General features: G+C 48.7%; 1 protein-coding gene across 1 annotated transcript; it reads right to left on the reverse strand.

Annotated features, from left to right (window-relative positions):
- SLC25A32 (solute carrier family 25 member 32) lies at positions 1 to 11761 on the reverse strand. The gene is made up of 7 exons (XM_068161207.1): positions 11554 to 11761; positions 8584 to 8734; positions 6737 to 6822; positions 5142 to 5302; positions 2881 to 2994; positions 2260 to 2405; positions 1 to 158 (listed from the first exon to the last, which is right to left on the reverse strand). The coding sequence occupies exons 1-7, from the start codon at positions 11723 to 11725 to the stop codon at positions 23 to 25; spliced, it is 966 nt and encodes a 321-aa protein (XP_068017308.1). The 5' UTR covers positions 11726 to 11761; the 3' UTR covers positions 1 to 22.
- Positions 11762 to 11848: the final 87 nt, after the last annotated feature.

Raw genomic sequence — 11848 nt, forward strand, 5'->3', positions numbered from 1 at the left:
TTATGAACACAATCTCATACCTTTAATTGCTTTCTTTCCTGAAACCAAGTAAAAAAGAAGACACATTTTCATACACCACAAAGGTAATGCAGCAGGCAGGAGTCACTCTGATCACGTTGGCAACGATTCCTTTGTAGAATCCATGCATTCCTTCTTTCCTTTAAAGACAGAGGAACAAAAGAACCACTTAGTTTTAATTTCTGTCTGTTTCTATGAACATGCATTAAGCCTGACATTTTTCTTCTCACACCCTGACTGCCTGCATCCAGCTCTGGGCTCCCTGGTTCAAGAGGAACAGGAATCTACTTGAGAGAGTCCAAGGGAGGGCTCCAAGGATGCTGAAGGGACTGGAGCACTGCCTGGTAAGGAGAGGCTGAGAGACCTGGGGCTGGTTAGTCTGGAGAGAAGACTGAGAGGGGATCTGATCAGTGTCTATCAATACCTGAGGGCTGGGGGTCAGGAAGGAAGGGACAGGGACAGCCTCTGCTCAGTTGTGCCCTGGGATAGGACAAGGGACAATGGATGGAAACGACAGCACAGGAGGTTCCACCTCAACATCAGGTAGAACTATACTGTAAGGGTCACAGAGCCCTGGAGCAGGCTGCCCAGAGAGGTGTTGGAGTCTCCTCCTCTGGAGACTTCCCAGCCCTGTCTGGATGTGTTCCTCTGTGACCTGTGCTGGATTCAATGGTCCTGCTCTGGCAGGGGGGTTGGACTCAAAGATCTCCAGAGGTCCCTTCCCACCCCTCACACCCTGTGATTTCAGAATAAGCTTCTACTATAGTGTTTAAAGAGCCATAATGTGTCAACTCTTAACCCATCATTTTCTCTCCTGAACACACACCAGTACTCTGCAGGTCAGTTACTTAGCCTATGGTTTGAGTGGGTTTTCAAATTCAATTGTCTGAGTGGGAGGCAATTTACTTTCTTTCTTCCTGCCACACAACTGGTTACAATAACTTCCAATTGCTGCAGCCTGTTCCAAAAGGCATTAACATGTCCAATCTCACTGAAGCCAGCAACCTGAAAGGCCCAGTGATGCTGGGTCATGTAACAGAAAACAAGCTGACAGGCAACACAAGTCAGCATTTATTTTCAGGATCAAAGCTCCTCCTTCAGACTTTTGATTCCACTGCCAGTAATTGGGACTCTAACTGCTCCCAGCTTCCATCTGAGGATTGATGGGAGGGCTGTTAAAAAGTTTCAAAGGCTTTTAATCTCAGCTCCCTGTTTTCTGGCTTCAGAGGTGTAGGAATGCTTGGAGCAATGAGTACAGTGAGCACAGAACCCGGGAAAGGCTGGGGTGTGGTTTGTACTACCTGCCCCCAGGCCTCTAGGCTGCACTTGTTTCTTAGTGAGTACAGTAGTGGCCCCAGAGTGACTGCATTCAGACTATCAGAATAAGCTTTCCTATAGAGTGCAGCACTGAAGGGCACAGTGCTGAGACACCAGAGTCATTTTTACTTTGAATGAGCTTCAGACAAAATGGTTTGTACTGCCTATGAGCCAGGTGTGGTCCTGGACCAACACAGCCTTGGTTGCTCATCAGGTGGCACCACTTAATAGCCCAGGAATTAGCTGACTCCATTCACCTCTTTCTAGCAGTATGCTGCAACCCAGAGACTGTCCAAAGCAGGATCAGCACTGGCTCCATCCTGCAGAAGTTGGCCAACCCTAGTGACTACCAAGTTCTGAGTCAAAACTCTCACATGCCCTGCAGGGCTGAGGGAAAAGGCTTTGGTGGAAGAGATGCACAGGTGTGAGCTAGCAGTTCTCTAAAGGTCCTGTGGATGCTGGGACTAGACTAGAAATGCAGTGAGGCCCCAAGGTAACCCAGGGAGCTCAGTATAAACAGCTCTGGCTAGCTCACTTCCTCCTGCCAGGAATTGGGGTTAGTCACAACTCCCAGCAGCACAGTGCTGCTGTCCTGTATGGTAATCTAAAGCAGCTGAAGTGAGACTGCATTGTTTAAGAGCCCAAGACAGCCAACTCAATGTTATTTCTTTAACCTGTAAGTGAAGTCTGCAGAGGAAGAGAGAAGGGAGACAGAACAAAGAGAAGTTTGCAGGCTAGCACTGACCCCCTCCTATCTCCTCCTTTGATTATTGCTGTTAGTGGCACAAACGGCTTCGTGCAGCTAACACTTGGTTTGCTCTGAGCTGCACTGGTTCCTCAAGCCAGCATGGAGGCCAGTAATCATAGTCCTGAGTCTGCAAGACTTTCTCTCCAAGATGTGAGCTTTGGCTCCTGCATGCCTACCTCCATGTCCTGTGGATCACATCAAACACACCCGAATAGGTGTTGTGCTGATCCTGAAGACGAGCTCGCACCACTTGGTAGGGATATGTTGCTGACACAGCAAATATTTTGGATACAGCTGCCATCAATATGTACTCCACAGTGTTCTAAAAGCAACAAAAAACACCAGGCTTGCCTTTAGTATGGTTTGAACCAGCCAACTTCCCAAACTTTTAGTGTTGAACTAAATAATACACTGGCTTCCTCTCCCTTATCTTACACACACTGAGAAAACAAGGTAGCATTCATTAGCTGTAAAATGTGTGTGGTGCTCTCTCCTTCCTTTGCCCAGCTTGCACTTGACCAGTTTTCCTTGTTAAGTGCTGGAGACCACCACCCATGATTCCATGAAGTAAGGCAAAAAGACATTCCTCCCTCTGAAATTCTCCAACCACTTGCCAAAAGAAGGAGCTGGTTTCCCTGCAGGAAACTAACCCTCACCAGTTGCTTGCTCCTACAATGTGAACAGGAATTGTTCTGCATGTTCTACCTTCCAATTAATGCATCAAGAGTTTGGAGAGCTGGCTGTGACCTGCTGATTCACCAGCCACAGCACACAGTTTTACTCTTTAAGAGTCATACCAGTTTTGTATCTGACCCTCTGTTTCTGTATTGGTTGTATCTCAGTTTCAGATCCTCATATGCCATGAACTGAAGGGCTCCATGTGAAGTTCCAAAGAGACCAGGCACAAATCCCTATTGGAAAAAAAGGAATAAGCTAAGGTTAAACAGCAATGCACAAAAACTGAGCCCAAAGCTGTGTGGCTTGACAGAGCTCAGCTTACACACATATGCATGTCCTCTGTTACTGCAGAGTAAGACTCAAAGCCATTCTGGGTTGCTGCTCTTAATGGCAGGAACCACAGTGCCATAGATGTTATTGTTCTTCAGGTGCCATACAGGCTAAAGACAGCTCATGAGTGATAAAGGTAAAACAAGTGGCCTAGGAACTCCACAGACCATGAGCAAGGTCTTAAAAAGCTGGTCAACACAGTCCAGGACTGGAAGAATACAAATCAAGCTGCAGGCTTGCAAATGTGCTGCTCAGTGCCTGTCCCCTTCTGGGGACTGGAGCTGAGCTCTTCAGTGTCTACCTGAGACTGCTAAGGCAACACCCTCCCCCCCCCCTTCGTGTGCAGTACAGCTCCTGCAACTCAGGGCAACTGCCAGGACTTCAGCTGCCAACTGCAAATAAAGCAAGAGCAAAGAGAACTCCCCCAAGACAGACCATGGAGGAAGGCAAAACTATGGAGAAGTCAGAGAGGCAGCTGGAGAGGTGCCTTTGTCCTCACTACAGACAGGGTTGAGAGAAGAGTGATGTCTCACTGAGGCTGCTCAGTGTGCAGCTAGGGAGCTCACTCAGCACCTATTTAGGTCACCTGTTTTGCAGATTTAAGCAAGTAATTCACTCTTTCAAAGCAAGTAACTGGTTTAGTTCCCCACCTGCAGATTAACACTACAAAGTGTCTAGTGCCAAAGGCAGCACAGGGAATTAGAGAGAGAATTAACCAGGCTGGAAAACACCTTTGAGATCATCAAGCCTAACCTATCACCCAGCACCATCTAATCAACTAAACCATGGCACCAAGGGCCTCATCCAGGCTCTTCTTAAACACCTCCAGTGATGGTGACTCCACCACCTCCCTGGGCAGCACATCCCAATGGCCAATCTCTCTTGCTGGGAAGAATTTCTTCCTAACATCCAGCCTCAACCTCCCCTGGCACAGCTTGAGACTGTGTCCTCTTGTTCTGGTGCTGGCTGCCTGGGAGAAGAGACCAACCCCCAGCTGGCTACAACCTCCCTTCAGGTAGTTGCAGAGAGCAATAGGTACATGCATGAATGATCTGGAAAGCAACCCAATGGAAGGACAATTTAAACCCTAAGAGATGCAAGAGGTTAGAATTTATCTGCATGGAACACAGCTGACAACCAGGCAGGCAAACCAGAAATCCTGGCCATTGCAATTTAGGGATAGGTAAGGTGCCAGAAGTCAGCAGCCATTGGTTTGTGGCCTAGCAGCCTTTCCACAAAGGAAGGCCTGTATTTTTCACTGCAAATCAAAGAAGCTAATGTTCAGTAACCAAGACAAGTCCTAAGAGATAATGTTCTTGTATTGTAGCATTACTTGGAGGAGGAGAGCCAGACTGAACTAAAATAGGTTTGTTCACACCTTCCAGGCACTGATGTCATGGCCTGAAGGAAGGAGGAGGCAAAATCCAAACCCAGTTGCCATCTGCTTCTCTAAATTAGAGGGAGTACAAAACCCCCAGACATGCAGGCCTTGTTTAGGAGTCTGCAAATTGGATGGATCTGGAGATGACAGATTACAGACCTCAGTGACGAGAGGGCAAATGAGCAGTTGTGAAACTGTCCATTGTGGAGGAATAACATAGCAACTGCTTTAGTCATATATTATGCTCCACAAGATGTCAGTAGGGCAGAGACAAGGAATGAAATGGAGGGAAGCAGCAGCAGGATGGATTTCACTGCTGCTTCCCCCCCTTACCCAAATTCTAATTACAGGAAGACTCAAAAAACCTAAACTGCCACAAGCAGCTTGTAGTTTACTCTCCTCTCAGCATTCCCACCCAACAGAAGATGGCTTAGCCATAAAGCTTATGCTCCCCAGTGGTTTCCCACATGCCAACAGCACAGTGGCTTTCCCTCTGATTAAGCCTCTTCGCTTCGGCTCTTGAGTGGGAAAGAAGAGTCACAGCACGCCGGTAAGTGAGCTGTAACGAACAATGCCTGGCCTCTCTTCTTTTCAGACAAATACTCAGAAGCCTCACCATGCTACTGAGCAGTGCCAGCCCCTCCTGGCAGTGGTGTGGGGGTGCATTACCTTGTACAGGCCACGCACGCCCTCCGCCCGGTAGATCTTTGCGAGAGCATCGCACATTCCCCGGTACTGCCGCTTGGACGGATCCACTCCGGCGTCGTACTGGAGCACAAGTCGTGTCTTTGTCACCCAGACTGGGTTGGTAATGCAGAGAGTCATGGCTCCTGAGAGCAGAAGGAAGTCAGACTGATGGTTATGCCAGCTCCAAAGCTTGTCCCAGTTTGCTCAGTCCAACATAATGCAGACTTCTACGATGACAAACCTACGTGCCCTGCACGAGCATTCATGTTAGTAAAACAGGCAAGGTTTATGCCCACCACTGTTCCCCCTCTCTCTCTCTGCCTTCAAAGCTCACAGGATCACAGGATGTTAGCTGTTGGAAGGGACCTCTGGAGATCTTTGAGTCCAAGCCCCCTGCACAGGAATGCATCCAGACAGGGCTGGAAAGTCTCCAGAGAAGGAGATTCCACAGTCTCTCTGGGGAGCCTCTTGCAGTGCTCTGTGACCCTCACAGTAAAGCTCTTCCTCATGCTGAGGTAGAACTTCCTGTGCTCCAGTTTACATCCATTGCCTCCTGTGCAAGTGAGCACAGCCTGACCCTTCCTTCCTGAGCCCAACCCTCAGATATTTATAGATATTGATTAGGTCTCCTCTCAGCCTTCTCCTTTCCAGGCTAACAAGCCCCAGGGCTCTCAGCCTTTCCTCCTGCTGAGGGCACTTCTGTGGAGCACAGAGCTCATTGAATATTCCTAGTGCATTGCTTTTCTTGCCTCATCTTTCCACAGCTGATTGTGTGATCTGTAATAGAGAGGAAAAGTAAGTAATTTCCTAGTGTACTCCTGATGATCTGACCTAGTCTTTGGGTATACCATTGTCCAAAGTGGAATGGACACCTCAGTGATGAGAAATAGGTGTAAGCCTACTGACAGGTTAATAGAAGCAACCTGTTGTAGCTTTATAGGATATTGGAAACACAGTTGTGAATCATCCAGGACTGGTTTTCACATCCAAAACCATGCCTTGCATTTCAATGTTAAATGAATGCTCCAGTAGTCTCTGGTAGTCTTCTACCATGACCTAGATTAAATACACCCCAGAATCATGCATGAGATAATATGCCAGAAGGAACACATTAAAAACCTTGCTGATGGAAGCTGTATTTTTATCTCAGACCTTTTAGTTTCTAAGATAACTTGGACTATAGGTAAAGATCTTCAGAGGCCAATGGCCAATTCACTTGCTCCATATAACTTCAGCAGACCTCTTTTCCAGGTCTCAGTGTTAAACAGCTAATGAGCTAACAGGCACACTTATACAGTACCAAATACAGTACTGATTATGGAAGAAGTTTATACACAATGAAAACAACATCAAAAGGCATTTTGACAACTGCTGTTCCTGAGCAAAACTGAAGAGACCAGAGGGATCTCTCTGTTCATCTTAGGTATACTTCATTTATTTAGAGACAGTAAGTGACTGTATTTAGACTGAAACATTTGCACTTGCCACCTGTACGAAAAAGCAGCACTGAAGCACAAAGGAGCAACATATGGAAAAGCTAGAAGCCAAAAATGAATCTTCTTTGTTTTGAAACTCACCAGCCTCTGCAGCTGACACTAGGTGTTCAGTTGCACTGAGACTTTCCATCTTCCCCTCCTTCTTGTAAGCTTTGATGGCATTGTAACTGGAAAACATTAAATACCTTTTGGTAAAGGTGAAAACAGACCTACACCACAAAAAAAACCCCAAACACCAGCACCCCAAACAACAGAACACCTCACTTAAGATGATGGAAAACAGGTGGTACACAGCCTGTGAAAACAGACATGTGAGCAAGAAGTCTTTGTTTAGTTGATCCATTGATCTCTGAGCAGTTAGTTCTTGAAAGTGAGCTGTGGTAATACCTGTTCCAACTGGTAAAGTATCACTGTATCTTCACACAGCTATTGGACCTCAAGGTTTGACTTCTAAAAGAAGCTGATTAGACAGCATCCTTTTGATTGAGAGCAGTGAGAGCAACACTGACCTTTCTTGTCTTGATCCAGCCTCCAGTCTTTGTGGATTGAGGAACTGCCAATAGGAAGCTGTAACAAAGCTTGAGGACTGCAGTACAGCAGTAACAGTCCAGACAACTGAGTGAGGCTTGCACAGGCACACCAACTAACTACTCCCTGAAGAGTTTCAATTAGTAGGGATCAGCAGTAAATCAGGCCATAGTTATAAGGCTAGTAAAGTAGAAAGATTACTTATAAGATTATTTATAAGCAGAGCCCATCCACTCACAAGAACAATGAAGAAAAGGGTCACTAAGCCTATTAAAAATCAGTTAAACCTCTATCTTTAGTACAAAACCTCCTCATGGTCTCCAATTCTTAAGGCATCAGTTTTTACTTTTGGTGTTGTTTTAAACACAGTGTGTCAGCACTTAGAAAGGATTCCTCAGGAATGGTGTCACCATCTCAAGGTTTTCAGTTTTCACAGCATCAAGGGAGTGCACTGCACTTGGCAGAGTAACAGGCCTCTGACTCATGAATTCTCAAACAGCAAATGATCATAAAGAGCAGCAGAGCTGGGCTTACTGAAAGAACCACAAGTTCAGAAGCCACTTAGCACTTTTTGATACCCCCAAAGAATACACAATACCAAATACAGAATTAACCAGGCTGGAAAAGACCTTTGAGGTCATCCAGTCCAACCTATCACCCAACACCATCTCATCAACTAAACCATGGCACCAAGTGCCTCATCCAGGCTCTTCTTAAACACTTCAGGGATAGGGACTCCACCACCTCCCTGGGCAGCACATTCCAATGGCCAATCTCTCTTGCTGGGAAGAATTGCTTCCTAACATCCAGCCTGAACCTCCCCTGGCACAGCTTGAGACTGTGTCCTCTTGTTCTGGTGCTGCTTGCCTGGGAGAAGAGACCAACCCCCACCTGGCTACAACCTCCCTTCAGGTAATTGTAGAGAGCAATAAAGTCTCCCCTGAGCCTCCTCTTCTCCAGGCTAAGCAACCCCAGCTCCTTCAACCTCTCCTCACAGGGCTGTGCTCCAGACCCCTCCCCAGCTTTGTTGCCCTTCTCTGGACACCTTCCAGCAACTCAACATCTTTCCTAAACTGAGGAGGCCAGAACTGGACACAGGACTCAAGGTATGGCCTAACAAGTGCTGAGTACAGGGCAGAATGACCTCCCTGCTCCTGCTGGCCACACTATTCTGATGCAGGCCTGGATGCCTTCGGCCTTCTTGGCCACCTGGGCACGCTGCTGGCTCATGTTCATCTGCCGTCAACCAGTACCCCCAGGTCCCTTTCTGCCTGGCTGCTCTCCAGCCACTCTGTCCCCAGCCTGTGGTGCTGCATGGGGCTGTTGTGGCCAGAGAAGATGCAGTGTACCTCGGGACATTACAGTGCACAGGACATGACACATCTTACAGTTCTACTTACAAGAAAAAGTAAAGACCCCAGGAAGCTCCTGCTCCCACCATGTTTGGAGTCACTCCCTGATATAAGCCTCGTAGTCCTTCATGCTTCCAGACAGTGCTCATGCAGTGGAGAATCCCATTGTATTTTGGCCTCAGCTCCAAGCCGTCACTTACTAGGAAAGAAAGAAAGGATGCTGGAAAACATTTCAGGAAGCATGAAGTTCAGCTCTGTAAGAGCCACCAGAGGAGCACACAGCCTCCAAGGGAAGCTGCAAATGAACAGGAAACTTACTTGATTTTATAAGCTGTACTTTGTAAGTATTCTTTCAGAACTAAGCAGGAGTTGAGGTTTACAGCTTTGTAAGTCTGGAGTTGCAGAACTTGAAGCAAAAGCAAAACAACAGCCAACCAAATAATCTCCAAGCTCTGCAAGAGGCAAGTTCCCATCGTTCTGACATGACCAAATAAATGCACTGCTGTGCTTCTGGGTGAGCAGCAACTTCAAAGGGAGGGGGTTTGTCTCTTCTGTTTAGGGCCCCTGCACTTTCACATCGTATCTCAAGTGCTATGTGTTGGGGTCTTTGACAGCACATTTCTATAAGGAGTTTGGACAACCCCTAAATAACAACTCTTGAATTCATTCTTCCTCTTTCCAACACTCTATAAAGCTCTGAATGTTTTCAACAGGTTGTGTCTCATTGATGCCAGAAGACTCAAAAGTTTATTTCCACCCAAACCACCTGTGTTTCCCCTCTATTCTCATTGGATGGCTTTGGAGAACAGCAACTGCAGACACTCCTCCCACCCAATAACCAGACAGCTGGTTCTGCAAACATTCAGACAATATCACTGTCAAGTAAGATTAACAACATGCAGGCTTCTGTTTGACAGGTTTGATTTAGAACACAGATGTTGGCATAACAGAGTGGTAACTACTGTGCTCTCACTGTAGCAGCAAGAGAGTAAGGTGATTACTGATGACATGCCTGATAAGGCATGATGACAGCAATTAAGAGAGACAAGCTGGAACAGAGAGAATTCTGATCAGAACTTTTTCTCCAGAGTGGTTAAATACTGGAACAAGTTGCCTGAAGAGGCATCTTTGGAGCTACTCAAAACTGTAGCAGGCAAAACTCTGAGCAGACTGTACCTGAGCAGGGGAGAATTCCAGAGATCTCCTCTGACCTTCATGACTCTGGGATGCCAGCATGGCAGCAGCTTGCTTTCTCAATAGAGACATAAGGCTTGATTGCCATTTAATGGACAATTCATCACCAAGTTCTACAGTCAGTGTGGGCTTTGTGTCCCTACCAAAATGAGTCTTGGTAAGCATGAATTTCAGATGTTTTCTCTTAGGTGCCACATTTATTATTCATTCTCCTTTGAACTTCATGCACAGTACTGTTTGCTGTGACATGTTTATAAACACATTAGGGAGTGTGGGAAATCAGAGGCAAACGCCTGCCTATGACGCTGCTGAGCATCTCTTCACAACACTGGTTCCTGGTTGCTGACAAAACATAGGAATCCTTATTTTCAACCCAAACGAGCCTGTGAGAGTAAGTAACCTGCAGAGGTCACCTAATCCAATCCCCTGCTCAGAACAGGCTTAATTAGCTCAGGTTATTCAGGGACATGTCCAGTTTCCAAAGATGAAGCGATTACACCTGGGTAACCTCCTCCACAGTGTGGCCACCTGCGCAGTGCAAATCATTCTTCCTAATAAATGACTGGAGTTTTCCATGATCCTACTTGTGCCTGTTCTGTCTTGTCCTGCCTCCCAGAAGAATCTGGCTTCACCTTCTCTGTGTCCTCCCATCATGCAGTCATAGACTGCAGTAGTATCTCCCCTCAGCCTTCTCTTTGTGAGGTTGAGCTGATCCTGTCCTGCCAGCCTGTACTCCTACTTCCACGGGCTCCAGCCCCTTCCCAACCTGGTGGCCTCCACCGGCAATATGTCAATGTGCTCCTCGTACTGGTGAGCCCTAGACATAGGACTCCAGATGTATTCTTACACGTGCAAACACTTCTGCTAACTATGCTCTCCTCATAACACAGCCCAGGGTGTGCCCACAGTAGGATGTGGCAGGGAAGTGTTTGAATCCAACTTTCCATAAAGCCTGCTTGGAAAACGTAATGCTTTGAACTTTGTAAAACCTCCCTGTGCCGGTTCGCTCTTTGTTTTGAGATCTTCAAACACCCACGAGTCCGCTTAGCAATCCACAGATAACAGCGGAAACGTTTCAACCTCTGATAAAAGAGAGGGTGATAAAAGGGGAAAGTGTTTCCCATATGAACAGCAGAATCAAACGGGAGAAGCCGACGTGCCTCCCTGCGGGAACACAAGCAAGAGCTCTCTGCGGAACAGTGACACCTCTGTTAGCGACCGGCACGATTATAAAACTGCTGTCATGCCCCAAGCGTGTAAAGTCTTTGGCATAAAGGTGAACCTTGAACGCTGCCCTGAGCCGTCAAAACCGCCGCGCTGTGTCCCTATGGCACCGGTAGCCCTGGCAGCGCGGGAGAAACCTGGCCGGGTCTCCAACGTGCCTGAACGCAGCCTGGGGCACTCGGCACGGTTTACAGACCCCAGAAAGGACAGCAGGACCAAGCTTTGGGACAGAGGCGGAATGAACCGGGGAACTACCCCTTCGTTTACCCCGAGCCGCGGGGCTGCCCTGCCATCGCCCGCTGCCACGCAGCCGCGCACAGGCTCGGGCAAACCCACGCAGGCTCACCCGGCTGTGCCCTCCGGCAGGGAGAGCTGGAGGGCAGCGCCTGGGCACGGCGATCCCGGCGGCACTTGGCTACTTGCAGCACGGTTTGCATCTGCAGCCGTCAGCGGCACGCTCCCGTGGCAGCCGACGTCGGGGGCTTTCGCTGGCGGCACACCTACCGCCCCTGCAGGCGCCTCGGTCCTGCGAGGGCAGCCCCCGCGACCCGCAGCCTCCCTGGCCCGAGGTGCGGAAAGGGGGCGGCCTTACGGCCTCACCTGCGAAGCGGATCTTGACCAGGTCTAGCGGGTGGAGCACCAAAGTGGAAACGACGCCGCCGCTCAGCCCCGCCGCCAGGTTCTCCAGCTGTACGTGGCGGAGCAGGGAGCGCAGGGGCGAGGGTGCCGCGGCCGGCGCCTCCACGGCGCACGCGGGCCGCTGGGCGCTCATCGCCGACGGCGACGGCGGCGGAGCGCGGGCAGGGGGCGGGGCGGCCGCCGCGCGTTGACAGCCGGCCCGGCCGCCGCGAGGAGCAGAGTCGCGCGAGAGCAGCCCTCCCGGCGCATCCGGTCA

The sequence above is a fragment of the Melanerpes formicivorus genome, unplaced genomic scaffold (genome assembly GCF_026170545.1).
Source record: "Melanerpes formicivorus ecotype bairdi unplaced genomic scaffold, bMelFor1.0.p_v2 SCAF_56, whole genome shotgun sequence".
Taxonomy (NCBI): Eukaryota; Metazoa; Chordata; class Aves; order Piciformes; family Picidae; genus Melanerpes; species Melanerpes formicivorus.

Bases quoted from the DNA above. Each gene is read 5' to 3' on its own strand.
- SLC25A32 (XM_068161207.1), bottom strand. From the start codon at position 11,725: ATGAGCGCCCAGCGGCCCGCGTGCGCCGTGGAGGCGCCGGCCGCGGCA. The intron at 8,735-11,553 runs GTGAGGCCGTAA...TTTCTTTCCTAG, and splicing joins GGTCAAGATCCGCTTCGCAG to TAAGTGACGGCTTGGAGCTG. The intron at 6,823-8,583 runs GTAAGTAGAACT...AATGTTTTCCAG, and splicing joins TGGGGTCTTTACTTTTTCTT to TTACAATGCCATCAAAGCTT.